The sequence below is a fragment of the Salvelinus namaycush genome, chromosome 28 (assembly GCF_016432855.1).
Source record: "Salvelinus namaycush isolate Seneca chromosome 28, SaNama_1.0, whole genome shotgun sequence".
NCBI classification, from domain to species: Eukaryota; Metazoa; Chordata; class Actinopteri; order Salmoniformes; family Salmonidae; genus Salvelinus; species Salvelinus namaycush.
Genome location: NC_052334.1, coordinates 20,428,046 through 20,455,485, shown reverse-complemented (window position 1 = coordinate 20,455,485; position 27,440 = coordinate 20,428,046). Strand labels below are relative to the sequence as shown.

The 27,440-nt window shown below is 40.9% G+C and overlaps 1 protein-coding gene and 2 pseudogenes across 1 annotated transcript in view; 2 read left to right on the top strand and 1 right to left on the bottom strand.

Moving 5' to 3' along the window:
- Positions 1-1,598: 1,598 nt before the first annotated feature.
- Positions 1,599-5,290, top strand: LOC120023254 (annotated as a pseudogene).
- Positions 5,291-10,634: 5,344 nt separating this feature from the next.
- LOC120023253 lies at positions 10,635-11,982 on the top strand (annotated as a pseudogene).
- Positions 11,983-13,080: 1,098 nt separating this feature from the next.
- LOC120023510 (methionine aminopeptidase 1-like) overlaps positions 13,081-27,440 on the bottom strand; it is a 28,254-nt gene continuing 13,894 nt past the window's right edge. The window contains exons 5-11 of the mRNA XM_038967536.1: positions 19,150-19,241; positions 18,957-19,040; positions 18,688-18,826; positions 17,051-17,182; positions 15,051-15,194; positions 14,822-14,887; positions 13,081-14,690 (exon numbers count right to left, since the gene is read on the bottom strand). Of these exons, the coding sequence (XP_038823464.1) occupies positions 14,524-14,690; positions 14,822-14,887; positions 15,051-15,194; positions 17,051-17,182; positions 18,688-18,826; positions 18,957-19,040; positions 19,150-19,241 (824 nt within the window). The 3' untranslated portion in view covers positions 13,081-14,523. The remainder of the gene's footprint in view (positions 14,691-14,821; positions 14,888-15,050; positions 15,195-17,050; positions 17,183-18,687; positions 18,827-18,956; positions 19,041-19,149; positions 19,242-27,440) is intronic.

Here is a 27,440-nt window from a genome sequence, read left to right as displayed (position 1 = left end):
AAGTTCTTTATGAAAGCCACATTAGCAGTTAATTAGCGTTTCATTTTGGGGGTAAATGCAGGCTAATAGATTGATAAAAGTCACCTTGTCCTAGAGAGATTTACACAGTTATCAAAACGTCACACCATGGTAAGTCTACACAAAACATTATTTTAAGTGTTTTTAAAATCCCCTATGGGAAAAATAAATGGTTGAAAAACAATTGAAACCATTTCCCTGTTTGACCACTAGGTTTTATGGGTATTATGACTCGTACTGTGGTACTCTATTAAGAGTGGTATGTCATTCTGAGAATTACTCCAAATGTAATCATAAGGTAGTGCTGTAAGGCGAACAAGCACTTTTCCTTGTGGTTCTTTGTTGTCAATTAATGTAGGAAAGGCTATATCAAATTGCAATGTTGAGATTGACTAGGCCTAAATATATCACTGCTTTTTTGAGAGATACTGCTACTATCATACTGTTTGAAGATTATGATGATGATGACTTTCTGTCATGGGTGTCCAAATATTCAATATAACAGACATCAGAATGTATGATAGACCACCTACTTGTACTACTGTAAGCCAGAGGACTGCAAAGCATGCCCAGTGTTCACTGCATGAGAATAATTGTTTAACTTGTGGAGTACTACATACACATCACATACACTCCTAGGAAAATATTCAGCAGCACTATTGGTTGAGTGCAAGAGCCAGGGATGTAGCCTAGTCCACACTGATAAATTAACATTGTCCATAAGTGCTGATCTAAAGTAGTTTTTGCTACATAAGGTTTAAGGTTAGGATGGGGAAACCTGATCCTAGATCTGTACTTGGGGCCAATCTCTACCTGTCAAAGAGTGGCCATCGGCAGCACAAACATATCTCAGGTTTGGATTAATCGACTTCAGAATAAAACTGTCATTTTATAAGCTTGTGTGGGCAACTAAAATACCCGTAGTCTTTGTGGAATGCTTTTTGATGTTTGGCATGTTCCATGTTGATATGCAAGGTTTTTCAAAAGTGGAATGTCTATTAATATCTACAAAGTAGGCTTTTAAGAGTGATCGAGCACAAAGCAAAACAGATGTGGATCTGCAGAGTGAATTGATTGAATTGACATATCATATTCACTATAGGTATGTCTGTGATCAGTTTGGTAAACATAGATCCCGCATTCCTTTAACAATGAGAATATACAGTAATTTGTGTGTTATAAGAATGTTAAAATTTGGGTAAATTACTTGATGATTTAAAAGCTGGACGATGTGTGAGAAATTTGTAACACATGTTAATATGGTTTTCTCGTTCTTTTTGGCATTAATTGTACACTAATTGAGTGTAAATGCTTTGCTACTGTATGAGTATAAGATGTTGTATGTCAAGTTAAGATTCAAGCCAAGCCTAGCCTAGTGGTTAAGAACGTTGGACCAGTAACCGAAAGATTGCTGGTTCAAATCCCTGAGCCGACTAGGTGGAAAATCTGTCTGTGCCCTTGAGCAAGGCACTTAACCCTAGTTGCTCTGGATAAGAGTGTCTACTAAATCAGGGGTACTTTTTCACTCAGGCCCCCCTTCCAGCATTGGCAAAAAACTTGGCAAAATAATGTTAGCTGACATGGGTCAGTTGATCTGACAAGTTGTAAATAGCTCTCTAAAGTATGTAATGACTGACATGACGAGGAAAACTGATGATGCACTACCCAATTTCGATTTTGCACCTTGTGGATTCTACTATTACACTTTTCAAGAGTAAATTGAAAGCCAGACTGAGTTCCACCTGCCGACCCCTCGCCCCACAGTTTGGGACCCACTGTGCTACATGACTAAGAATGTAAAATGTAAGTCTTCCACAGAGGAATCTTTCAGGGCAGAAAAGGATGGCATAGCATGGATTACTGATTGTGCCGTACTCACACCAATGAATTAATATAATCGTGCTTCATTTTTATTATTGATTTTTAGTTATATTGATTGATTTTTAGATTAAGATTTCTGAGTGATATTCAGATCTTACAATGTTATGCATACTTGCAAAATGAATGACCTTGAATTTAAAAAATGTAGATAAAAGTTATGTTTTTTAAAAGTATTCCTTTGTGTTATTTTCTCAACACATGAACATGTGGTTCTGAGAAATACAAACCGCACGGCAAGCGATACCGATGCACCAAGTCTGGACAGCTTATACCCCCAAACCATAAGACTGCTAATGTAAGGACTGACGCTGGAGTAGAGAAGCCGGTACGGGGAGTAGAACATTTAATGGGAACAGATATGAAACAGGCCAGGAACAGCGTCAGAACCGGGTATTACACAGACGTAAGACAATTAATGCAGAAGCGGGGAACGGCTCTGGGAAACAGACAGATATAGGGGAGGAAATAAAACAGGTGATTGAGTCCAGGTGAGTCCAATGAATCGCTGACGCGCGTGACGAGGGGAGGCAGGTGTGCGTGATGATGGTGGCAGGAGTGCATAATGCAGGGCAGCCTGGCGCCTTTGAGTGCCAGGAACGGAGAGCGGGAGCAGGCGTGACGGCTAAATAGTTAACCAAATACTGTACAGCAGCTACCTCGACTATCTGCATTGACCCTTTTCTGCACTAACTTTTTTGACTCATCACATACGCTGCTGCTACTGTTTATTATCTGTCACTTTATTGCTAGTTACTGTATATGTACATATCTACCTCAATTACCTCATACCCCTGCACATTAACTTGATTAGCCAAGTTATTGTTACTCATTGTGTATTTATTATTACTTTTATTATTGCGTGTTTTACTTTTCTATTATTTATCTATTTTCTTTCTCTCTGCATTGTTGGGAAGGGCCTGTAAGTAAGAATTACACTGTTTGTCTTTACCTGTTGTTTACGAAGCATGTGACAAAGAAAAATTTCATTTTGATTTGACCAAACTATACTAAACAAAAATATTAACACAGAATGCAACAATTTCAAAGATTTTACTGAGTTACAGTTCATATACGGAAATCACTCAATTGAAATAAATTCATTAGGGCCTAACCTATGGATTTTGCATGACTGGGAATATAGATATACATCTGTTCATCACAAATGCCTTAAAGAAGGTAGGGGCGTGGATCAGAAACCAGTCAGTTTCTGGTGTGATTACCATTTGCCTCATGCAGCGGAACACATCTTCGCATAGAGATGATCAGGCTGTTAATTGTGGACTGTGGAATGTTATCTCACTCCTTTTCAAGTGCAAAGTTGCTGGATACTGACGGGAACTGGAACACGCTGTCGTACACATTGATCTAAAGCATCCCAAACTTGCTCAATGGGTGACATGTCTGGTGAGTATGCAAGCCATGGAAGAACAGGGATATTTTCAGCTTTCAGGAATTGTGTATAGAGCCTTGTGACATGCTGAAACATGAGGTGATAGTGGTGGATGAATGGCACGACAATGAGCCTCATGACCTCGTCACGGTATCTCTGTGCATTCAAATTTCCATAGATAAAATGCAATTGTTTTTGTTGTCTATAGCTTATGCCTGCCCATACCATAACCCCACCACCACCACCATAGGGCACTCTGTTCACAACATTGACATCAACCGCTTGCCTACACGATGCCATACACGCTGTCTGCCATCTGCCCGATACAGTTGAGACCAGGATTCATCCGTGAAGAGCACGGTTCTCCAGCGTGCCAGTAGCCATCAAAGGTGAGCATTTGCCCACTGAAGTTGGTTATGAAGCCGAACTGCAGTCAGGTCAAGACCCTGGTGAGGACAACGAGCACACAGATGAGCTTCCCTGAGACGGTTCTGACAATTTGTGCAGACATTTTTCAGGTGTGCAAACCCACAGTTTCATCAGCTGTCCTGGTGACTGGTCTCAGACGATCCAGCAGGTGAAGTAGCCGGATTTGGAGGTCCTGGGCTAGCATGGTTACACGAGGTCTGCGGTTGTGAGGCCAGTTGGACGTACTGCCAAATTCTCTAAAACGATGTTGGAGGCGGCTTATGGTAAAGAAATTAATATTCAATTATCTGACGAGCTCTGGTGAACATTCCTGCAGTCAACATGCCAATTGCACACTCCTTCAAAACTTGAGACATCTGTGGCATTGTGTTGTGTGACAAATCTGCACATTTTAGAGTGGCCTTTTATTGTCCCCAGCACAAGGTGCACCTGTGTAATGATCATGCTGTTTAATCAGCTTCTTGATATGCCACACCTGTCAGGTGTGTGGATTCTCTTGGCAAAGGGGAAATGCTCACTAACAGGGATGTAAACAAATTTGTGCACAACATTTGAGAGAATTAAGTTTTCTGTGCGTATGGAACATTTTGCAGATCTTTTATTTCAGCTCATGAAACTTGGGACCAATACTTTATGTTGCGTTTATATTTTTTTCAGTGTAAAACATTGTCTAATTCTTCTCTATAGGAAGTGATTGATTTCAATACTAATTTCCACTGTCTCTACAACTTAATAGTTAAAATAATTGTGGTTACATTTGTTGTAGTTTCATTACTTGTTCTGTTAGCCTTGGCCTACAAGTTTCAAATCTACCTGTCATACTGTTGAATTTTGCTGAGAAACTACAAGGTCTCTCAATGCCAAAAATACAGTTGCGGTGCCTTCGTGATAAACTCCAACAAGGATGAGTACTGTGTTTGTAATGCCCGGGGTGTAGTGGAGGAAGGAGTCAGACGCAGGAGACAGAGAGTTCAGAGTAGCGTACTAATTTAATCACACAGAGGTGAACTCTGGCCGGGCTGCTGGGTAATAAAGCCCCACTAATCACCCTAACCACAAACAGGTGTAACCAATAAACAAATAAGGAGGGGGAGGAAAAAGTCAGTAGCAGCTAGTAGGCCGGTGACGACGACCGCCGAGCGCCACCCGAACAGGAAGGGGAGCCACCTTCGGTAGGAGTCGTGACAGTGTTATGGGGGAACTGGTAGAGAACCTTGAGAAAGAGTCCCTCCCATTCAGCTGTGCCTTCATGTGTGGGACTTCGAAATAGGTGAATCCATTGCGTCCAATATTATCAATTTGGGGATTATGAAAAGCCACAAGATCATTGTGATAGTGTTGAGAAACTTTGTTGATAGTATGTGGTGTTGCTTTGAGTTGCATGTGGCTCAGTCCTGGTTACTACTTGAGGGCAACCCCAACATCAAACTGGAAGACTTAGAGAAGGAGAGGACCAAGAAAGTGGTTGGGCTCCATAGGTACCTCAAAAGGAACACTTACCTGAAATGGAGGGACAACCCCTTTAGCTAAATAAGATTCTGGACTCCAAAAAGTGACAAATTGGCATTATAAAATTGTAGCTAAACTGCCTGTTTCCATCACAGCTTTCTTTTAATATACGGTATGACTTTACTTGCATAAAAACTGTGGATGGAAACGGGGGTTAGTGTGTGCAATTTCATCTTGGCTGTGTTACTCTGCAGTGTGCTTGTGATCACATGCGGTCTGTGTAATCACTGTGATCTCTGTGTGTTTGATCCTAGATGCTTCTGTAACTTTTCATCTGTGTGAGTTTGATTCAGGTAATTTGTGTCACTTCAGTGTCTGAGTTTGATTTATCACTCTGTGGTTTTTATTCAGGTCTGATAGCAGAAATGTGTTCAACATATGATTAATGCCGGAATCAATCGTACCCCGTTTTAAGTCACATAGAGAATTATAAATAGGACTACAGAATATCATAAAATGTAGGAACAAGCTGATACCTGACTTAATATTATTAATAACTAGACTACACTGTCTGAGTCAGTAACAAAGAAAGAAACAACTGGGTCACTGTCTGTCACTCCTTGACAAACACAATCACTTAAATGACAATAGAATAACCTGGAGAAGAATTGGTGAGAAGCAGTGTTGTTGAAACATGTTTCTGTGTGAAAATGTATGTTTGAGCACAGACATTACACTGATAAAGGGTATTAAAAAGGCCTGGATACCAAACAAAATAAAAACTTTACGATTATCATTGTTGTTACAACGGTTACTATCATTAAGCCTACAGTATGCTGCATACCATTGAGTATTCACCCCTACTAATAACTATTGTGATATAGTGAATGATTGGTTTATCAAACCATATTTAACAGTTTTGCTGTTTATTCAGCTGACCAGCAAAAAAATATGTGCAGTTGGATGGTTGACCCTCTTACTGAAACAAGCATTTCCGTCCATTGTTGAGGGAGGTGTGCCACAGGGAGAAGGAGAGCGGATCATGGCTGAAGGGAACACTTTTGCCAACGACATACTTACGATTAGCCTACCAGGCTGCCACACTGGAATTTGGACTAAGGCACATTCACCGCTGTCGTCCTCCCAAGGTACTCCAACCTTTACAAATAATGGCAGTCTGTTGGGCACAGGGAAACACTGTCATTTTATAGGAAAAACCCCACCCTCAGATAACGAGACATACCTGGGCACAATGACCCCCAAAAAGTACTTAATTAGAAAAAAATCTAATTACGTTGGTATCCAGGCACTCCGCATTGTGTTGTGCATAAGAAAATCCCTTAGCCATGGTATATTGGCCATATACTACACCCCCTAGGGCCTTATTGCTTAATTATACACATGATTTCAGGACTCGTTACAGACAACATACAAAATTATAAAAAATTGCTATATTCTGTAAATAATTATTTGTCGGCTGTCTGTGCTGATGAACTGTGTCACAGCACTTTCTGATATGGCTTTGTGTCACAGCACTTTTCTGATTAGACCCCGTTTGCTCTTCTCCTTTACCTCATGGTTAGTGGATAGATGATTAGGTGATAAGAGAATTTTGTTCTCAAGGTACATAACCCAATTTAATTATATTCCTCAGTCTCCAAACCAGAATTTGTAAGATCCTGGTCGAATGAAACAGACGGAGGCCCAGCTAAAATAGTCAAAAAGGTTTATTCACGGGAACGTTCTAAAGTCAAGAATACAAAACAATACATTTTATACTGACTTCTCACGCCCACATTCACACAACCATACCCACACACATACACACACAACCATACGCACACACAGGTCCTGCTACCCAGCCGACAGAGATTAGTGACCTTGTCCTTGAGACGTACTCCCCGTTCTCTCCCAAATCTCTAGTCAGGTCGGCACCAAGCTCAGACAGTCTGTGTTTAAAATACCATAAAGACATATTGTCTTTACCCTAATTCTGACTAGGACTACACATTTATTGATTATGATTTTATACATTCTAATCAATTCCATACAATTATATGTTTCAGGGCGGAATATTCTAATCATTCAATTAACAGATAATTTTCACCTATCATTAGGTCAAATATCAATTTTAGCAGCAGTACTTGACCCCTTTTACAATAAATGTAATACCCGATACCTATGTAATTACATTGGGAGTTACATAGGCAGGTATTGTGTATTTACAGTGCAGCTACATATTGTCACATAACTACTTTCAGGTATTATACCAGTTTGCATCATACAAAAAAACAAACAAGCGAGCACATATAAACTCAATTAATTTGAGCTTGTTTAAAGTTTATTGCAAATGGAAATGTCAATGTTTGGGATTGTTATTTTATTGGTTATGCAAGCCATTTCTATTATTATTATTTTTTTTTAAATTTTATCCCATTTTCTCCCCAATTTTCGTGGTATCCAATCGCTAGTAATTACTATCTTGTCTCATCGCTACAACTCCCGTACGGGCTCGGGAGAGACGAAGGTCGAAAGCCATGCGTCCTCCGAAGCACAACCCAACCAAGCCGCACTGCTTCTTAACACAGCGCGCCTCCAACCCGGAAGCCAGCCGCACCAATGTGTCGGAGGAAACACCGTGTACCTGGCCCCCTTGGTTAGCGCGCACTGCGCCCGGCCCGCCACAGGAGTCGCTGGAGCGCGATGAGACAAGGATATCCCTACCGGCCAAACCCTCCCTAACCCGGACGACTCCTGGTAGCGCCTCCATACTCTGGGCACTACGCTGACAGACACAGCAAACCTTCTTGCCACAGCTCGCATTGATGTGCCATCCTGGATGAGCTGCACTACCTGAGCCACTTGTGTGGGTTGTAGACTCCGTCTCATGCTACCACTAGAGTGAGAGCACCGCCAGCATTCAAAAGTGACCAAAACATCAGCCAGGAAGCATAGGAACTGAGAAGTGGTCTGTGGTCACCACCTGCAGAATCACTCCTTTATTGGGGGTGTGTTGCTAATTGCCTATAATTTCCACCTTTTGTCTATTCCATTTGCACAACAGCATGTGAAATTTATTGTCAATCAGTGTTGCTTCCTAAGTGGACAGTTTGATTTCACAGAAGTGTGATTGACTTGGAGTTACATTGTGTTGTTTAAGTGTTCCCTTTATTTTTTTGAGCAGTGTATATGAAAAATGAAACACAAATATATCTTGATTAGGTAAGTATTCAACCGCCTGAGTCAATACATGCTTGATTGAGTGATTACAGCTGTGTGTGTTTCTGGATAAATCTCTAAGAGTATTCCATACCTGAATTGTGCAAAATTTGTCCATTATTATTTTCAAAATTCTTCAAGCTCTGTCTAATTGGTTGTTGATCATAGCTATACAACCATTTTCAGGTCTTCCCATTGATTTTCAAGCAGATTTAAGTCAAACTGTAACTTGGCCACTCAGGAACAGTCACTGTCTTCTTGGTAAGTAACTCCAGTGTATATTTGGCCTTGTGTTTTAGGTAATTATCCTGCTGAAAGGTGAATTCATCTCCCAGTGTCTGGTGTAAAGCAGACAACCAGGTTTTCCTCTAAGATTTTGCCTGTGCTTAGCTCCATTCCGTTAAATTATTTGTCCTGAACCTCCTCCCCCCAGTCCTCCCCACCAGTCCCAAGTATACCCATAACATGATGCAGCCACCGCTATGCTTGAAAATTTGAAGGTACTCACTAATGTGTTGTATTGGATTTTCCTCAAACATAAGACTTTGTATTGAGGACAAACAGTTAATTGCTTTGCCACATTTTTTGCAAAATTTCTTTAGTGCCTTGTTGCAAACAGGATGCATGTTTTGGAATATTTTTATTCTGTACAGGCATCCTTCTTTTCACTCTGTTGATTAGGATAGGATTGTGGAGTAACTACAATGTTATTGATCCATCCTCAATATTCTCCTATCACAGCCATTACATTCTGTAACTGTTTGAAAGTTATCATTGGCCTCATGGTGACATCTCTGAGCGGTTTCCTTCCTCTCCGGCAACTGAGTTAGGAAGTATGCCTGTACCTTTTGTAGTGACTGGGTGTATTGATACACCATCCAAAGTATAATTAATCCTATGCTCAAAGGGATATTCAATGTCTTCTTATTTATTATTTTACCCATCTACTAATAGGTGTCCTTCTTTGCGAGACATTGGAAAACCTACTTGGCCTTTGTCGTTGAATCTGTGTTAACTGCTCAACCTAGGGACATTACAGATAATTGTACTGTATGTGTGGGGCACAGAGATGAGGTAGTCATTCAAAAATTATGTTAAACACTATTATTGTACACAGAGTGAGTCCATGCACCCTATTATGTGACTTGTTAAGGAAATTGGGGTTAAATACTTGACTCAAGACATTTCAGCTTTACATTTTTTATTAACTTGTAAAACATTTCGAAAAACATTATTCTACTTTGACATTATGTGGTATTGTGTGCAGGCCAGCGATAAAAGAAAATCTATATTTAATCAATTTTAAATTCAGGCTGTAACACAACAAAATGTGGAAAAAGTCAAGGTGTGTGAATACTTTCTGAAGGCATTTTAATTGTTCCATATTTTTCTAAATGTGATATGTCAACCAAACTATCTGTGTAGTCCAGTGGTGGCTGCTGAGGGGAGGATGGCTCATAATAATGGCTGGAATGGAGTGAATGGAATGGTATCAAATGCATGGTTTTCATTTCATTCCAGCCATTATCATGAGCTGTCCTCCCCACAGCAGCAGTTCACTGTCACATGGCCAGACAAGATGCATCTCCTTACTCATTTCAATCTACACATTTGATAGAAATAAACACACATTTGACAAATCAAACCTTGTTCACTTTGTTTATACTTGGCCACCAATTTCATGCCAAGGAATCATGTTTGGCTCGTGTGTTTCTTTCTATCAAATGTGTTGATTGAAATGAGTAAGGAGATGCATCTTGTCTGGCCATGTGACAGTGAACTGCTGTGATCCAATGCCGGGCTGCAGTTGCATGTTAGGCTGGGAAGCCCCTCTCCGTGGAGGAAGTGCGCATCAAGATAAAGGTCACAAGGTCATGTACTATAGCATAGAACCACTGGTGTACCTTATACCAGGGTCACAATAGCACACTTAGTATTATTAACTGCTTTCTTTCAATTACTTTCGATTCAATTGATTTAGCTTGCCATGTTGCAGTGCTCCTTACAGTAAGAGATTACCGTGAAGATGGGACAAGTTCTGGGAGGCGGGAGAGTTGAGTGTGTGACCAGAAATCATAGGGCAAGAGTCCAATTACTCTTAAATTACTAACATCATTGACATTTATAGGGGGTGGTTTCATGATTGCCCTTGAAAACACTGCAGTTATTGTAATTACCTAAGTGGACAATGGTAAAGTTGAATCATCTCCTAAATTGGCTGAATTAAAATACCCTGAATGTGTTGCAAATTGTTGCCTCTGGGATCTGCCATACAGATTCCTGAACCCTGAGTGGCTCGAACCCAGAGGGGGTTTTCCCTGTCGTGTTGGGCCATGAAGGTGCTGGGACGATGGAGAGCGTTGAAGAGGGCATCACAAAATTCAAACCAGGTAGTCATACCATAGATGTAGAGGCGAAGTGAGAGATTTCACTCTCACCTAAATAAGCCCAATACGTTTCTATGGGTTTATTTTGGATCTAAGCTTGTCGCCAGCCTTCCCGCCTTTGGGACGACGACTCCCATTGTTAGGGCGGAGATGTGAGCATCTCATCATTATATACAGATCTCTGATCATACTGAGTGAGTCAGAGAAAAACTTAACAGAAGGACATTGTTACCTCCTATTGCTCACGTTCCAAGAGCTTTCAATAATTTTATTTAAATATCTTGATATAATACATACAGGGCTTTCACAAGTTATTTATTGTGTGTGTTTTAGGGGATACTGTGATCCTCCTGTACCTCCCTGTGTGGAGAGTGCAAGTTCTGTAAAAATCACAAAACTAACCTGGTCAAAAGATCAGGTGAGTGTTCCGGGCACAGCCAACAAAATCAGAGACAACCTCTAGCCACTACATCTGGTTGTCACTAGTTGCCACAGCCACAAAGTCAAAACAGCTACATCATAATAATGAATGAAAACAAAGATGTGCTTTTGGTCTTAATTTAAGGTTAGGCATAAGGTTAGCAGTATGGTTGGGTTTAAAATCAGTTTTTAAGACGATAAATTGTAGAAATAGGCTGGGTTCATTCAGTCAATTCTCCCGTTAGGGGATAAGTCTGGCCCACTTCATGGGCTGCAGCACTTTCTTTCTCTGAGTACATGGTGGTGGCAGACATCTCGCTGGCCAAGGTGGACGAGAAGGCAGGGCTGTGGGATTTCCACAGGCTACGGGGCAGCAATTAACATAGCTAAGGTCAGTCACTGGATTTCCTGATGGTAGTGTCTCACATTTCTAAAAGTTTTGAAAACAGCATGGCATTTTGTAAAAGCAGAATATTTCCTGACGAACACAACTGATTCAACTGATTGTGTATAGCAGGACAAAACTTTCACCTAGTCTCTATTTGTGATTTCCATGCCCAACGATGTCATTACAGGTGGAGATGGGCTCGACCTGTGCAGTGTTCGGACTTGGCGCGTCGGGCCTGGCTGCCATCAAGGGATGCAAAGCAGTTGAGGCGACCAGGATCATTGGGATTGACCTCAACCCAGTTTAAGGTGGCCAAGGAGTTTGGATTATTCCTTCATATGTGTGTGCAACATAGGGATCATGGTGAGGAAGTGGATTCTACTTTTACATACTACCCTTGAGTGTTTGGGGAATTAATGACCATTTTACTGACAATGTGTAGAAAGAGTGCACAGTGCTTTTCTCAATTTTATGATTTCTTTTAACAATGTCAACAAATGCTCAACTAAGCAGTGGTGTAAAGTAATTAAGTAAAAATACTTGAAAGTACTACTTAAGTAGTTTTTTTGGCAGTATCTGTACTTTACTACATTCCTAAAGAAAATGATATACTTTTTCCCATGACACCCAAAAGTACTCGTTACATTTTGAATGCTTAGCAGGACAGGGAAATGATCAAATTCACACACTTATCAAGAGAACATTCCTGGTCATCCCTACTGCCTCTGATCTGACGGATTCACTAAACACATGCTTCATTTGTAAATGATGTCAGTGTTGGAGCTTGCCCCTGGCTATCCATAAATTAAAATAAACTAGAAAATGATGCTGACTGGTTTGCTTAATATAAGGAATTTTAAATTATTTATACTTTTACTTTAGATACTTAAGTATATTTCAAACCAAATACTTTTAGACTTGTACTCAATTAGTATTTTACTGGGTGACTTTCACTTCAGTCATTTTCTATTAAGGTATCTTTACTTTTAAAAATTGGGTACTTTTTCCACCACTGCAGCTAAGTGTTGTAATCTCAATTGTAGCATATGTTATCTATGTTACACCTAATGGTCATAGTGGCACGATAGCAAGGTTACAGATGTGTAAGTGACTGTTCCAGAGTGCGGCCCTGAAGGCTTGTCAGCAGGCGGGCAAAAGATCTCCTCTCACCCATTCCAACTGGTGACAGGATGAACTTGGACAGGAACTGGGATGGTTCTAATGTGTTAGTGAGAGCCAAAAGCTCTGTGTAGTTGTCACCCCACATAATCCAACCAGTTGTCTATCATTTGATTGAACTGAGGTCATGCTTTGCATTTGCTTTCCATAGAATATACAAGTGTGGAGGGTGTTCCTAACTGGTCAGTGAGTACATGAACAATAAGCTGAAGGTGGATGATTGTGACCCACACATCACCCTTCGAACGGATCAGAGGGCTTCAGTTTAATGCATGCTGGGAAATTTTAAGGCATTGCACAAAAAACACAACAAAGCCTGCTTTCCATTTTGTGTTTACTAAATGTAAATATTTCTCATCGTTCCTCGGTCTTGCAGTATTCGTGTTGTCCTGAATTTTTAGATTTCAAGAGGCGGCTCTAAAAACCATAACATCACTCCTTATTTCTCCATTTCAATTGAATACATTAAATCAAAGGATTGTCTTACTGGTCAAATTAATTTGAACCTCGTCACCAGGATAATTGAGCATAGCATTGGGAGAAAGCATCTAGTGAATGAGTATCATGTCATTTGCAGTCAGATTCTCATAATGTGCACATCATAGGAAGTACAAAACAAGAAACACTTAACTTTGAGCTAATGCAAAACAATCAAACAATCAATACTTCAATGATTATGTTATTACTATTTTAATAATACAGTACTCTGAAAAAGGGTATTAATTCACAGGTCTGTAGTAAACCCAGACTTCTGCTGCAATAGAGCCTTTGGCATTTATACAGTCCTCACCACACTCAAACACAAAAGCATATACGCACACACACAACTACAGAACAGCTGTTTATTACTCCCATCATAGAAGAAATAAAAAGCTGGCAGAGAAACTGGAAAGATTGGATTAAAATGGAGACTCAAGAGTGTTGCTCAACAGTATATCAAGGTAAATATTGATCGACTGGTTTGAGGAATAACAGACATGCTGCCTAGACATTATCTGGCATGGTTATTCTTAATTCATACAGATTAAGGCTCAACGCGCTACACCAGGGCAATTCCAATCCAGGCCTTGGGGTCCACCGCACTGCAGACTTTCATCCCGATTCAAACCAGACTTGGGATGCCTGGCAAGGAGATTCTGGTCAATCAATGAACCTAAATCAACTAGTTCACTACAAGAGAGAAAAGAAAACTAGCAGTGCTGCAGACCTCAGGACCCAGGTTTGAATAGACCTGCACTACACACTTTAGCAGAACACTGAGCTCAACAGCTCCCCTCTCTGGCCACTCAATAGGACCCAGCTGCCTTGCTGTCAATTAGGCAACACAGTAAGGTGGCACATGTCTAGAGGTCAAGGAGTCAAACTGAAGCATGACCCTTTCCACACCTCTGCAGTCAAATACGTCAACAGAATCAAAGCTCACAATCAAGGTAAAAATTAAACCTGCTACTGCGCATAAATACACTTCTTTATTTTTACTTTATCTCCTGATGAGACATTTATTTTTTAAAACAGCACCGATAAAACAATCCACACAGTTGATATCAGATGTATTCAAGTACTTCCTGTAAATCTTGGAGAACACTAAATTCGTGGAACGGTGAGAGCCAGGCCGCAGCAGGGACAGCCTCCGGGGGGGGGGGGGGGGCAGGCGGGCGGCGTGCCTCAGGTTAGAGATGTGTATGTGTGATATGACATTGGGGACCAAAGAGAGCTGCCCACCAGACAGTCCGTTCGTTGCTGTATCCCCCCCCCCCCCCCATTTAGATTTGGTTGAGGAAGTGGGGACGTCCGTTGTCGTCCAGCCGGCGTGTCAGAATGTCACAGCCCGTCTCCGTCACAAGCAAGGTGTGCTCAAACTGGGCGGAACGCTTCCCATCCCGAGTCACAGCTGTCCAGCCATCAGGCCACGTCTCGTCCTGCCAACCACCTACACAGAACACACACAGTGTTAAGCCCACAAGTACAGTATTAAAACACAGGTATACAATTACCAACCATTAAGCACACACAAACAAAATTACATCCCAAATCTGCTGTCATGTCTCTGAGGACCCTTACCTTCACAGATCATGGGCTCGATGGTGAATACATGGCCAGGCTTCATCACTCCGACCGCTTTGTTTTCTGCAAAGAAAGGAAACCCACCAATTTATACATCTTCCCCCAAAATCCTTTGAGGATTAACGTGTACGTGACCTATAAAATTTGAAGTAGGCTACTATGTTATCTGAGAAAAGGACGTCAATTACACAAGCGTATTGGTGGAAGGAGACTGAGGGGTACTCACTGGCATAGTGGGGCACGTTAGGAGCAGTGTGGAACAGTTTGTGGATGCCATGGCCACAGTAGCTCCGCACCACAGAGAAGCCGTTAGCCTGGGCATGTTTCTGTATGATATTACCAAGCTCCCTGTAGCGGATACCAGGCTTTACTAGAGAAGGAAGAGGGGGGGAAAAAACATTGTGATAGTGACCTAATTGAGACTCGTTCCAGGAAACTAGGCATATGTCACGTGTCACTACTTCACAGGAGCGCCATTTGAATGCAAACTTTATTTATTTATCAAAATGCATTTTGTCAGAAATGCCTTCTGAAACATGTGAACTTTCATGTGCCTTAAAAACAAACTTGTATGCCATCTGTAAATACAAATAAAATTGTTAAATTACGAGCCTAGTTGGTTTAGCCATGGAAAAAAGCCACAACATTCCTGCTAGCCATGGTTGGCTGAGACAATGAGTGGGCTGAACATGCTTCTGTCTATAATATGACCTGGCCAGTATGTGTAGGTAATCCTTTCGAAACAGGGCTTTTGAAAGATATTAGGTAGAACTGCATAACTGTTGCTCCACACTTTCTGGAGGACTGAGTTTTGAAATCAGTGGAATTAGAGTATGATAGCTAAGGAAATTCTGGCGTTTTGATTGCAAATATGCAGACGGAGTTGAAAAGAGAACACACAGAAGGCTGTTGTATAAAAACACCTGTCTCCAGATTACATCTTCAAACTATGGGTAACCATGGCATCCGTGACAGAGGGAGAAGCATCCATGTATACACGTAAGAGAGTCTAGCTAGCTCCATTTTCAGATTTGACAAGTTTCTAATTTTGTCAGAAAGACATTTTCATGTCAAGTTAAAGTGTACTGTTAGCTAGTTAACGTTACATGCATGATCTGTGTAGTAATATTATTTGTATCTCAGAGCCATTTGCATTGCTAGTTATAGCCTGATGTTAGCTAGCTAACATTGAACCTGGTTGGTTAGCTACCTGCAGAATCATGCAGGGTAGTAACGTTAGGAGTTGGGATTATGGTTCATTGTTTAGCTAGCTAGATGTCTAAACAAGACTCCACTATGCAAGAAACTATTTCAATAGAATGTTTGATGTCACAACTGTCGATAGCGAGAGTAAATTTACCAGCTACGTCTATCTACTCCGATTTCTGAGCACTCTCCCGAGTGTGCCAGAGTGCAGAATAACTGACAAATTTACAAACGCTCAACACCCAACACCCGTTGAATATGTTCGGTGTCAGTAAACTTTGGCAAAAAAAGTGTAACTAAATAGTTGCCAGCGTCACAGTTGCAGTCACCAACGCTCTGGATAACCAGCTCTGCTAGGGCGAGTAAAATGGTCAGAGTAAGCTGTTCTCTCATTTGTATCTGAAAGTAGCTAGCCAACGTTACCCAGTTAGCTTGGGTGCTTTTAGGTCAGAAAGCTCAGATCAACCCTATGTTTCATCCAGAGTGTCCAATGTGTGCTCTGAACGCCCCGAGAGAGAAATGCTCTCAATTTACAAACGGTGAATCTGACAACACTGGGTTTCCGAACACCCAGAGCACACTCTGGCACTCCAGATTAAATTTACCAACACTCCCGTAGTTTCAGCCTTTAGTCTTGAAATCTTTGGTTGTTTAGTACATAGCCTCACATGTGAATCCTTAAAGCTTAAAAGGTTGTGAACGATTCTGAATGGCTGTAGACAAAGAAGAGCTCTCCAGTAGGTGTACCAAAACATTGAAGGACCATTTTCTCAAAAGTGAGGTTACAAGTTTATCAACTTTAAAAAGTACAATTACTTTCCCATTCAATTACTTTTTACAATTACTTTCCCGTTCATCAACTGCAGTGTATGACATAGCATTTTCTAGTCTCTACTTTTACTCAATGTAAAAAAACACAATTTATAATTTTGCTACATAAGACCTATTCGAGCCGATCAGCCACAATTGTTAAAAAAAAATCTAGTTTATCTTTATCTGGCATCAGGTAAGAGATCCTACCTGAGTCGATGGCTTGCATAAGGCATTCGAAGGTGGTCTGGACAAGCTTTCTTGCCCCTTCATCTGCCTCGCCGACAAAGAAGGTCTCGTTGAGATCTCCGTGGAAACCATTGTGGTACACAGTAATATCCACTGCACGGGGGGGAGAGAGAGATGCTGAACATTAGCAGAAATATATACAGTGCCTATAATTAAATTAATTAATGCTTTATCTTGATTCAATTTTTTTTATATATAAAACCGCCTTTGGCCGACATTACAGCTTTTGACTCTTTTCTGGTAAGTATTTAAAAGCTTTGCACACCTGGATTGTGCAATATTTTCCCATTATTCTTTACAAAATTCTTCAAGTTCTGTCAAGTTGGCTGCGGGATAACTGCTAAATGGTCATTTTCAAGTCTTGCCATAGATTTTCAAGCAAGTTTAAGTCAAAACTAACTAGGCTACTTGGAAACATACTGTCTCATCGGTAAGCAACTCAGTTTATATTTGGCCTTCTGTTTTGGGTTACTGTCCTGTTGAAAGTGAATTCCTCTCCCAGTGTCTGGTGTACTGCGCAGCAGAGCAAATGGCTCCGTTTCAAAATGTTAGTGATTCATTTAGTGATACCCGAGCCCTGCCCATACCCTAGTTATTGATGAAAAAACAGGCCCTATGTATAATCTTGGGTCGGGTTAGGAAGGACGACCATCTTTGTAGTGTCTGGGTCGTTTCATACAACATCCACAGATTAAGTGCTAACTTGACCATGCTTAAAGGGATATTCAGTGTCTGCTTTTTATGTTTTACCCACCTACCAATCTGTATGAGGCACTGGAAAAGCTCCCTGGTTTTATAGATTAAATCTGTGCTGGAAAGTCAAAACACGACTTAGGGACCTTACAGATGCTGTATAAATGGGGTACAGGGGAAGTCAAAAAAAAAAAAAACATGTTTACCCTTATTTCACACAGAGCGAGTCCAACTTGTTACTCCTTAACTAATTTAGGGTTGCCATAACAAAGGGGTGAATACTTATACAACCAAGATATTGAAGTTTATTTTTTTTACATTTGTTAGCATTCATATAATAAAATGTTCACCTTGACATGTGGATATTTGTGTAGACAAGAAAAGAAAATCCCAATGAAATCAATTTCAGTCACACTTTGTAACAGAGGGATAAATACTTATAATATGCACTGTACATGATAGTGGGCACTATCATGCTCATGAGACCACTTGTCTTGTCAAACCATGCTGTAAGTCAGTTTTTTTGGCAGTGTCTCATGGGATCTTTCTCTTGAGAATAGTCCCGTTTTCAGACATATATAGGACACAGGCTACATTTTGGCTGAAGTCCTATAGACTCTTGCTGAATACTAATAAAACCATTTCTCTTGTCAAACCATGTCAGCAAGAGCTCTTTGGCAGTCTGTCTAACGGGAACTAGCCCGTTCTCTATGTGCATCTCAATAGTCTAAAGTCTCACTCACCTATTTAAACCCCATCATACTCAATGATCTGAAAACACACATTAGGTGAAAGAATATGGAGGATGTCAACTGGGGATTTATATTTCACCTGTCCAGTTAATTCAAGCAAGTAACGGTGAAGGGACAGATGAGGAAGCCACTTTTTGCCCTTGGGAAACCTACCGTTGAGGATATCCCCATCCACCAGACGTCTCCTGTCTGGGATGCCGTGGCAGATGACCTCATTGACTGACGTGCAGCAGGACTTGGGAAAGTTGTAGTAGTTGAGAGGGGAGGGGTAACAGTTTCTGGCTGTGCAGGCCTGGAGGAAGGAAGTGCTTACACGTCAACGATCAAGACAAGGGAGAGAGGAGGAAAGAGTGAAAAAGGAAGAGAGCGACAGGAGAAAGTGAGTGGATGGGAAAGAGGGGAAAGGAGGCTAGTGTCTTTACCAGGTGCACAGTGTGATCAATCTCCTCTGTGGTCATGCCAGGTTTCACCATCAGGGCGGCGATGTCAAGCACCTCTCGGGCCAGCTACAAAAGACAGAAATAGACTTTGTATTTCAAAACCACTGTTTTTAAAACTGTTTGAGTAAGTTATTAACTGCAACAGCGAAAGCTTAAAAACAATTGAATCATTTACCTTAGACACAACTCTCATGCCTTCGATGTCTTCGGCAGGAAGGATCTTGATCTGTGAAGTGCCCTTCAAAGACTGCTCCGACTCAGACATGCCTAAAAAAAAAAAAAAAAAAAAGCGAAAAGAATAGGCATACTGGCCTCATTTTAACGTCACTATTCTATCCATACACCAACTCACCCTGATCAGCTTTCCATTAAACTGAGTCAAAGAATATCACTCAGTCCAGTCTGACTTTCACTCAAAGCGGACTACCAGTCTACTGACGCAACCACTTCATGCATCTGCTCAAAAAAGTAGTTATGCTACTGGAAAGAGCTTAAAAGGGATACTTTGGTATTTCGGAAAATGAGGCCCTTTGTCTACTTCCCCATAGTCCGATGAACTAGTGGATATCATTTTTATGTCTCGGTCTCCAGTATGAAGGAAGTTCGAGGTAGTTTGCTAACTAGCGTTAGCGCAACGACTGGAAGTCTATGGTATCTACTAGCATAGAATTACAACAAAAAAAGGGCAGAATTGGGCTGCCTATGTAAAACGCAACTTTTGAAGCCCACATCCTCACAGAATAGATTCACTGCATTAGATTAAAGTAGACACCAAACGTCCTCACCTAACCTGGCTATATGAAAGAAAAATACACTATATCACAGCATGTCACAAGGATGTAGTCCTACACATGTCGACCAAGGGGCATGATAATATTGATCTGCAGACCTCCTGAAACCGCCTCAATTCTGAGGCACTCCAAATCAACCTCTGCCCCTTACACTAAACACCTGTAGAGCTGAAAGGATCCTTTTCCGGCCGGGTGGAATTCTCGAAATTGCTTACTCCTATGGAAATATTTCTGAGCTACATAATTCTATGGCATGGGAGCCTTTTTATTGACATAGGCATACAGTTATTCTGGTTGAGCCACATGGTTAGACTAATTTCATTGAAAAGGCCCATGTCATTCTTCTTGTACAGTTTATCTGGTTATCAGATCACAATACCAAACAATGTTTACATACAATGTATAGACCACAGCATTGACATGAGCGTCATAATCGGTGTAGGCAACATCACTGAAGCATGAGCCACAACCACATCAGTATGTTTATCAACCACTTAGCAGAGACAACACGATTACTGTACAAAACCCCCATCACTATGATAAAATACAAACCATAGCTCTAATGCAGCAGCAAAAGATGAATGAAAACAATGCCATGCAGAAACACAATATCTTTGACCATGCTTCCATTTCCTGCCTGGTGTTCGCAGATGGAGACATACAAAAGAAACAACAGGTATACAACAAGAGGAGCGACAGTGTGTGGTTATGTGCTGCACAGATGGGGGGGATAAGGGATTGTTGTGGGGGGGGTAGGACGTACCTGCCATAAGACCCACTTCTGCTGCTGAAGTGATGAGTAGAAAAGAGCTTCAGACACCAGCCTCTCCCACTCAAACATGCGAGCACACACACACCCCCTCTTAAACTCACACAAACACTCAAAAGCACTTGCATACATAGCCAGACACAAAAAAAGTGGGAATGACCATGGGATCGACCAAGACGAATACGCTTTTTTCAGAAGGTAGCAAATGTATAAAGGAATGCCATTGTTTAAGCTACAGTTTGTCTACAGACTAAGCAGAGGTAAAACGTTATTCTAGGGTAAGGTTTACTCGTTTAATGGATTTAGTAGGAGTCCATTTAATTTCTATTTAATCAATTAAGGACTGCATTTTTTAATTGGACAGAGTTCAAGTGCTATAGACCCAAAACCTTGCTAAGAAGCTAGCAAAAAGACAAAAGGCACCTGCTACAACAGCCATCTACTGTAACATACAAAGGAATTCATCCCGTTTACTTGTTTGCAGAGATTAAATATTAATGTGTACAATACTGAGTTGCAGTTCAACAATGGGTTGTTTGTACTCTGAACCAACAGAGAAAGCCTAGGGGTAGATCAATTCTGCTATTGAGCAGACGATCTCACTAGCCAGGGTCACACTGTGTAGACTAGACTCAGGACGACGGGAAGTGATTCGATGCCATTAACAATGAACAGCACTGTGGCAGACTCAAATCAAATGTTATTGCTCGCATACACATATTTAGCAGGTCTAGCTTAATGCTTCTGTTCCTAGCTCCAACAGACTGTCTGGCGATTAATTCTGGGCAAGGACAGCAAAGCAAATCGACAGTTGTGCTGCTTATGGTTATATTTAACCCAGCCAAGCTGTATGAGGTCTAGATTTTTTTAAATTTCGAAGTGCCCAGGAATCTAGGTTACATTCTAATTTTGAGAAGACTGCAATGCAGAGATCATCAGAACTGGGAAGTGACTGATGTGAAATGGGTTATGAGTAAAGTTATTAATTCACGAAAACACGCTTAGTGCTGGCTAACGGATTGGTCATATACAGTGGGGAGAACAAGTATTTGATACACTGCCGATTTTGCAGGTTTTCCTACTTACAAAGCATGTAGAGGTCTGTAATTTTTATCATAGGTACACTTCAACTGTGAGAGACGGAATCTAAAACAAAAATCCAGAAAATCACATTGTATGATTTAAGTAATTAATTTGCATTTTATTGCATGACATAAGTATTTGATACATCAGAAAAGCAGAACTTAATATTTGATACAGAAACCTTTGTTTGCAATTACAGAGATCATACGTTTCCTGTAGTTCTTGACCAGGTTTGGACACACTGCAGCAGGGATTTTGGCCCACTCCTCCATACAGACCTTCTCCAGATCCTTCAGGTTTCGGGGCTGTCGCTGGGCAATACGGACTTTCAGCTCCCTCCAAAGATTTTCTATTGGGTTCAGGTCTGGAGACTGGCTAGGCCACTCCAGGACCTTGAGATGCTTCTTACGGAGCCACTCCTTAGTTGCCCTGGCTGTGTGTTTCGGGTCGTTGTCATGCTGGAAGACCCAGCCACGACCCATCTTCAATGCTCTTACTGAGGGAAGGAGGTTGTTGGCCAAGATCTCGCGATACATGGCCCCATCCATCCTCCCCTCAATACGGTGCAGTCGTACTGTCCCCTTTGCAGAAAAGCATCCCCAAAGAATGATGTTTCCACCTCCATGCTTCACGGTTGGGATGGTGTTCTTGGGGTTGTACTCATCCTTCTTCCTCCAAACACGGCGAGTGGAGTTTAGACCAAAAAGCTCTATTTTTGTCTCATCCGACCACATGACCTTCTCCCATTCCTCCTCTGGATCATCCAGATGGTCATTGGCAAACTTCAGACGGGCCTGGACATGCGCTGGCTTGAGCAGGGGGACCTTGCGTGCGCTGCAGGATTTTAATCCATGACGGCGTAGTGTGTTACTAATGGTTTTCTTTGAGACTGTGGTCCCAGCTCTCTTCAGGTCATTGACCAGGTCCTGCCGTGTAGTTCTGGGCTGATCCCTCACCTTCCTCATGATCATTGATGCACCACGAGGTGAGATCTTGCATGGAGCCCCAGACCGAGAGTGATTGACCGTCATCTTGAACTTCTTCCATTTTCTAATAATTGTGCCAACAGTTGTTGCCTTCTCACCAAGCTGCTTGCCTATTGTCCTGTAGCCCATCCCAGCCTTGTGCAGGTCTACAATTTTACCCCTGATGTCCTTACACAGCTCTCAGGTCTTGGCCATTGTGGAGAGGTTGGAGTCTGTTTGATTGAGTGTGTGGACAGGTGTCTTTTATACAGGTAACGGGTGGAGAACAGGAGGGCTTCTTAAAGAAAAACTAACAGGTCTGTGAGAGCCGGAATTCTTACTGGTTGGTAGGTGATCAAATACTTATGTCATGCAATAAAATGCAAATTAATTACTTAATACATACAATGTGATTTTCTGGATTTTTGTTTTAGTTCCGTCTCTCACAGTTGAAGTGTACCTATGATAAAAATTACAGACCTCTACATGCTTTGTAAGTAGGAAAACCTGCAAAATCGGCAGTGTATCCAATAGTTGTTCTCCCCACTGTATATGTTATGCAGTAGTTGGCCAGCGTCAACATTCCAATCAGATTCCATACATAGTCATTTCTATTTATACAAGTTTGCATGGTTGCCTAGCAACGTGAGGTTTTGCCAGGATCATTTGGCTATGGAGGAAAATGTTCAAGCCCCTTGCCATCCAGAGAAACTGAACTGGAATTCACTGTGCGAGTGTGCACTAGCTACTACTTACTCAGACTTCGCTGCTTCAGTAGAGAAATACATAAACTACCGTTCAAAAGTTGAGTCACTTAAAAATGTCCTTGTTTTTGAAAGAAAAGCTAATTGTGTCCATTAAAATGACATAAAATTGATCAGAAATACAGTTTAGACATTGTTAATGTTGTAATTGACTATTGTAGCTGAAACGGAACATCTACATAGGAGTACAGAGGCCCATTATCAGCAAACTTCACTCATGTGTTCCAATGGCATGTTGTTAGCTAATCCAAGTATCATTTTATTATTATTATTATTTTAAAATCTGTGTTTCCTGGCCCGTCTTTCTTCCATTTAAAGGGGTATCAACCAGATTCCTTTTCCAATGGCTTCCTCAGGCTGTGACCAGGCTTTAGACATCGTTTCAGGCTTTTATTTTGAAAAAATGGGCGAGATTTTTCAAAAGTAGTCAGGTGTCCTCTGAATAGTTCCTGCGCGCAAGTGGGGTAGCTCTCCATTTTACTTTCCTCTCTTATTGAATAGGTTACGGTCGAAATATTATCGATTATGTTTGTTAAAAACAACCTGAGGATTGATTATAAAAAACATTTGGCATGTTTCTACAACCATTACGGATACTTTTTGGAATTTTCGTCGAACGGAACGAGGCTTTGGTTTTCTGAACATAACGCGCAACCCAAATGGCGTTTTTTTTGCTATAAAAGTCATATTTATCGAACAAAAAGAACATTTGTTGTGTAACTGGGAGTCTCATGAGTGCAAACATCCGAAGATTATCAAAGGTAAACGATTAATTTTATTGCTTTTCTGACCATGCTAATTTGGGGCTAGCTGTTCTAGCATTGATTGATACACTCACAAAAGCTTGGATTTCTTTCTCTGTAAAGCATATTTTCAAAATCTGACACGATAGGTGGATTAACAACAAGCTAAGCGGTGTTTTGGTATATTTCACTTGTGATTGCATGATTATAAATATTTGTAGTAATATTTTGCGCCCTGCAATTCAGCGGTTGTTTAGGAAAATGATCCCGTAAAAGGGATCTGTAGCGCAGAGAAGTTAAATGGCTAATTGATCATTATAAAACCCTTCTGCAATTATGTTAGCACAGCTGAAAACTGTTGTTCTGACTAAAGAAGCAATAAAAATTGGCCTTCTTTAGACTAGTTTCAAGCTACAAAAGTAATTTACAACATTAACAATGTCTACACTGTATATCTGATCAATTATGTTATTTTAATGGACAACATTTTTTGCTATTCTTTAACCTGTTTGGGCTGCAGGGGCAGTATTGAGTAGCCAGATAAAAGGTGCCCATTTCAAACGGCCTCGTACTCAATTCTTGCTCGTACAATATGCATATTATTATTACTATTGGATAGAAAACACTCTAGTTTCTAAAACCGTTTGAATTATATCTGTGAGTCAAACAGAACTCATTTGGCACAAACTTCCTGACCAGGAAGTGGAAAGTCTGAAATCGAGGCTCTGTTCTACTTCCTGCCTATAAATGGGCATGATACGTATTAGTATACATGCACTTCATAGACCTTCCCCTGGATGTCAAGAGGCGGTGAGAGAAGAAATTTAGTGTTTATCTTGGTCTGAAGTGGAATACAAGCTCTTTGTATGACGTGTCCCCCATTTCCTGTTTTCTGGAGAGCGCGAGGAGGTACCTGGATTTGCCTTCTGTTTAGCTGCCGTTATAGACGACTACTATCTCCGGCTTTGATTTTATTTGATACATGTGACCATATCATCGTAAAGTATGTTTTTTCAATATAGTTTAATCAGATTATTGACATTTTTTCGGGAGTTTTGCCGTGTTCCGTTCTCTGACTTTGTTGACGATGGAGAGATCCGTGCCACTTGGCTAGTGTGCTTGCTAATTCAAGAGGGAAAATGGACGTTCTAAATCCAAACAACGATTGTTCTTGACAAAGGACCCCTTGTCCAACATTCTGATGAAAGATCAGCAAAAGTAAGAAACATTTTATGATGCTATTTCATATATCTGTCGTGCATGTGAACTAGTCGTCGGCGCCCAACTTTTGGGTACTCTAGCTATACCGAAGCTGGATGTCGTAATGAAGTTATTTTTTAGAATTCTAACACTGCGATTTCATTAAGAACTAATGGATCTATCATTTCCTATACAACATGTATTTTTTAGTTATGTTTATGAATAGCTATTTGGTCAGAATATGTGTGTCAGAAAAAGTGTCAGAAAAATATCCGAACGTTGTGGGAAATAGTAGCTACGTTAGCAGAATGTATAACCACTGATTTCAGCTCTAAATATGCACATTTTCAAACAAAACATAAGTGTATGTATAACCTGATGTTATAGGACTGTCATCTGATGAAGAATATCAAGGTTAGTCAAAAATTATATATCTTTTACTGGTTTGTTACGATCGCTAACCTTTTGCTACTGGGAAATGGCATGTGTTTCTGGCTATTGTGGTAAGCTAATATAACGCTATATTGTGTTTTCGCTGTAAAACACTTAATAAATCGGAAATATTGGCTGGAATCACAAGATGCCTGTCTTTCAATTGCTGTACACTATGTATTTTTCAGAAATGTTTTATGATGAGTAATTAGGTATTTGACGTTGGTGTCTGTAATTATTATGGCTGCTTTCGGTGCAATTTCTGATTGTAGCTGCAATGTAAACTATGATTTATACCTGAAATATGCACATTTTTCGAACAAAACAGATTTATTGTATAACATGTTATAAGACTCATCTGATGAAGTTGTTTCTTGGTTAGTTTGGTTGGTTCTTGGTTAGTTAGGTTGGCTTTGTGCATGCTACCTGTGCTGTGAAAAATGTCTGTCCTTTTTTGTATTTGGTGGTGAGCTAACATAAATATACGTGCTGTTTTCGCTGTAAAACATTTTAAAAATCGGACATGTTGGCTGGATTCACAAGATGTGTACCTTTCATTTGCTGTATTGGACTTGTTAATGTGTGAAAGTTAAATATTTAAAAAAAATATATTTTGAATTTCGCGCCCTGCACTTGAGCTGGCTGTCATATTGTGGGCGGCCTCGGGCTGCAGCCATAAGAAGTTAAAAAACAAAATTTCTAAGTGATGTCAAACTTTTGAACGGTAGTGTAGGTATTGTAACATCAGTCGAAATTAGAGTACTTGTTGCATCTTTAGAAAGGTTGTGGGATCATAGCCAAATTAATGCATGGAGTTCATCATATCACGTTCCAACATTGAAATCGCCAGCAAAATTGAGCTCTTTTGGCTGGCCTTACACAAGACGTGCAAAAGGTCAAACTTTCTGGTCAATTTCAGGAATTTTGAGTACATTTTCCATGAGAAGTTAAACCTGGGAATGTTGCTTAAATTCATCAAAAACGTTAGCTTAACAGTGAACCTTTATTGTTGGATACACAAGGCAATTCTAGGTCTTGTGACATATTTTGTTTAAACTATCCCCAATTCAATGGAATTGCAACCCTCTGCATGCACAGTGCATTCTTCCATCACAGCTGATTCTCAAGATCTTGCACACCAATGAGATGCTATTAAGCCCGCACTACTACACTGTCTGAGCCAAGGACTACATGCTTTCTGGTAAGTTTTGATTACAATACTGGGTGGGGTGAATATATTTTATGACACGATTATTTATTTTATTTTTTATATATATATTTTTTTACCCCTTTTTCTCCCCAATTTCGTGGTATCCAATTGTTAGTAATTACTATCTTGTCTCATCGCTACAACTCCCGTACGGGCTCGGGAGAGACGAAGGTCGAAAGCCATGCGTCTTCCGAAACACAACCCAACCAAGCCGCACTGCTTCTTAACACAGCGCGCCTCCAACCCGGAAGCCAGCCGCACCAATGTGTCGGAGGAAACACCGTGCACCTGGCTCCCTTGATTAGCGCGCACTGCGCCCGGCCCACCACAGGAGTCGCTGGTGCACGATGAGACAAGGATATCCCTACCAGCCAAACCCTCCCTAACCCGGATGACGCTAGGCCAATTCTGCGTCGCCCCACGGACCTCCCGGTCGCGGCCGGCTGCGACAGAGCCTGGGCGCGAACCCATAGTCTCTGGTGGCGCAGCTGACGCTGCGATGCAGTGCC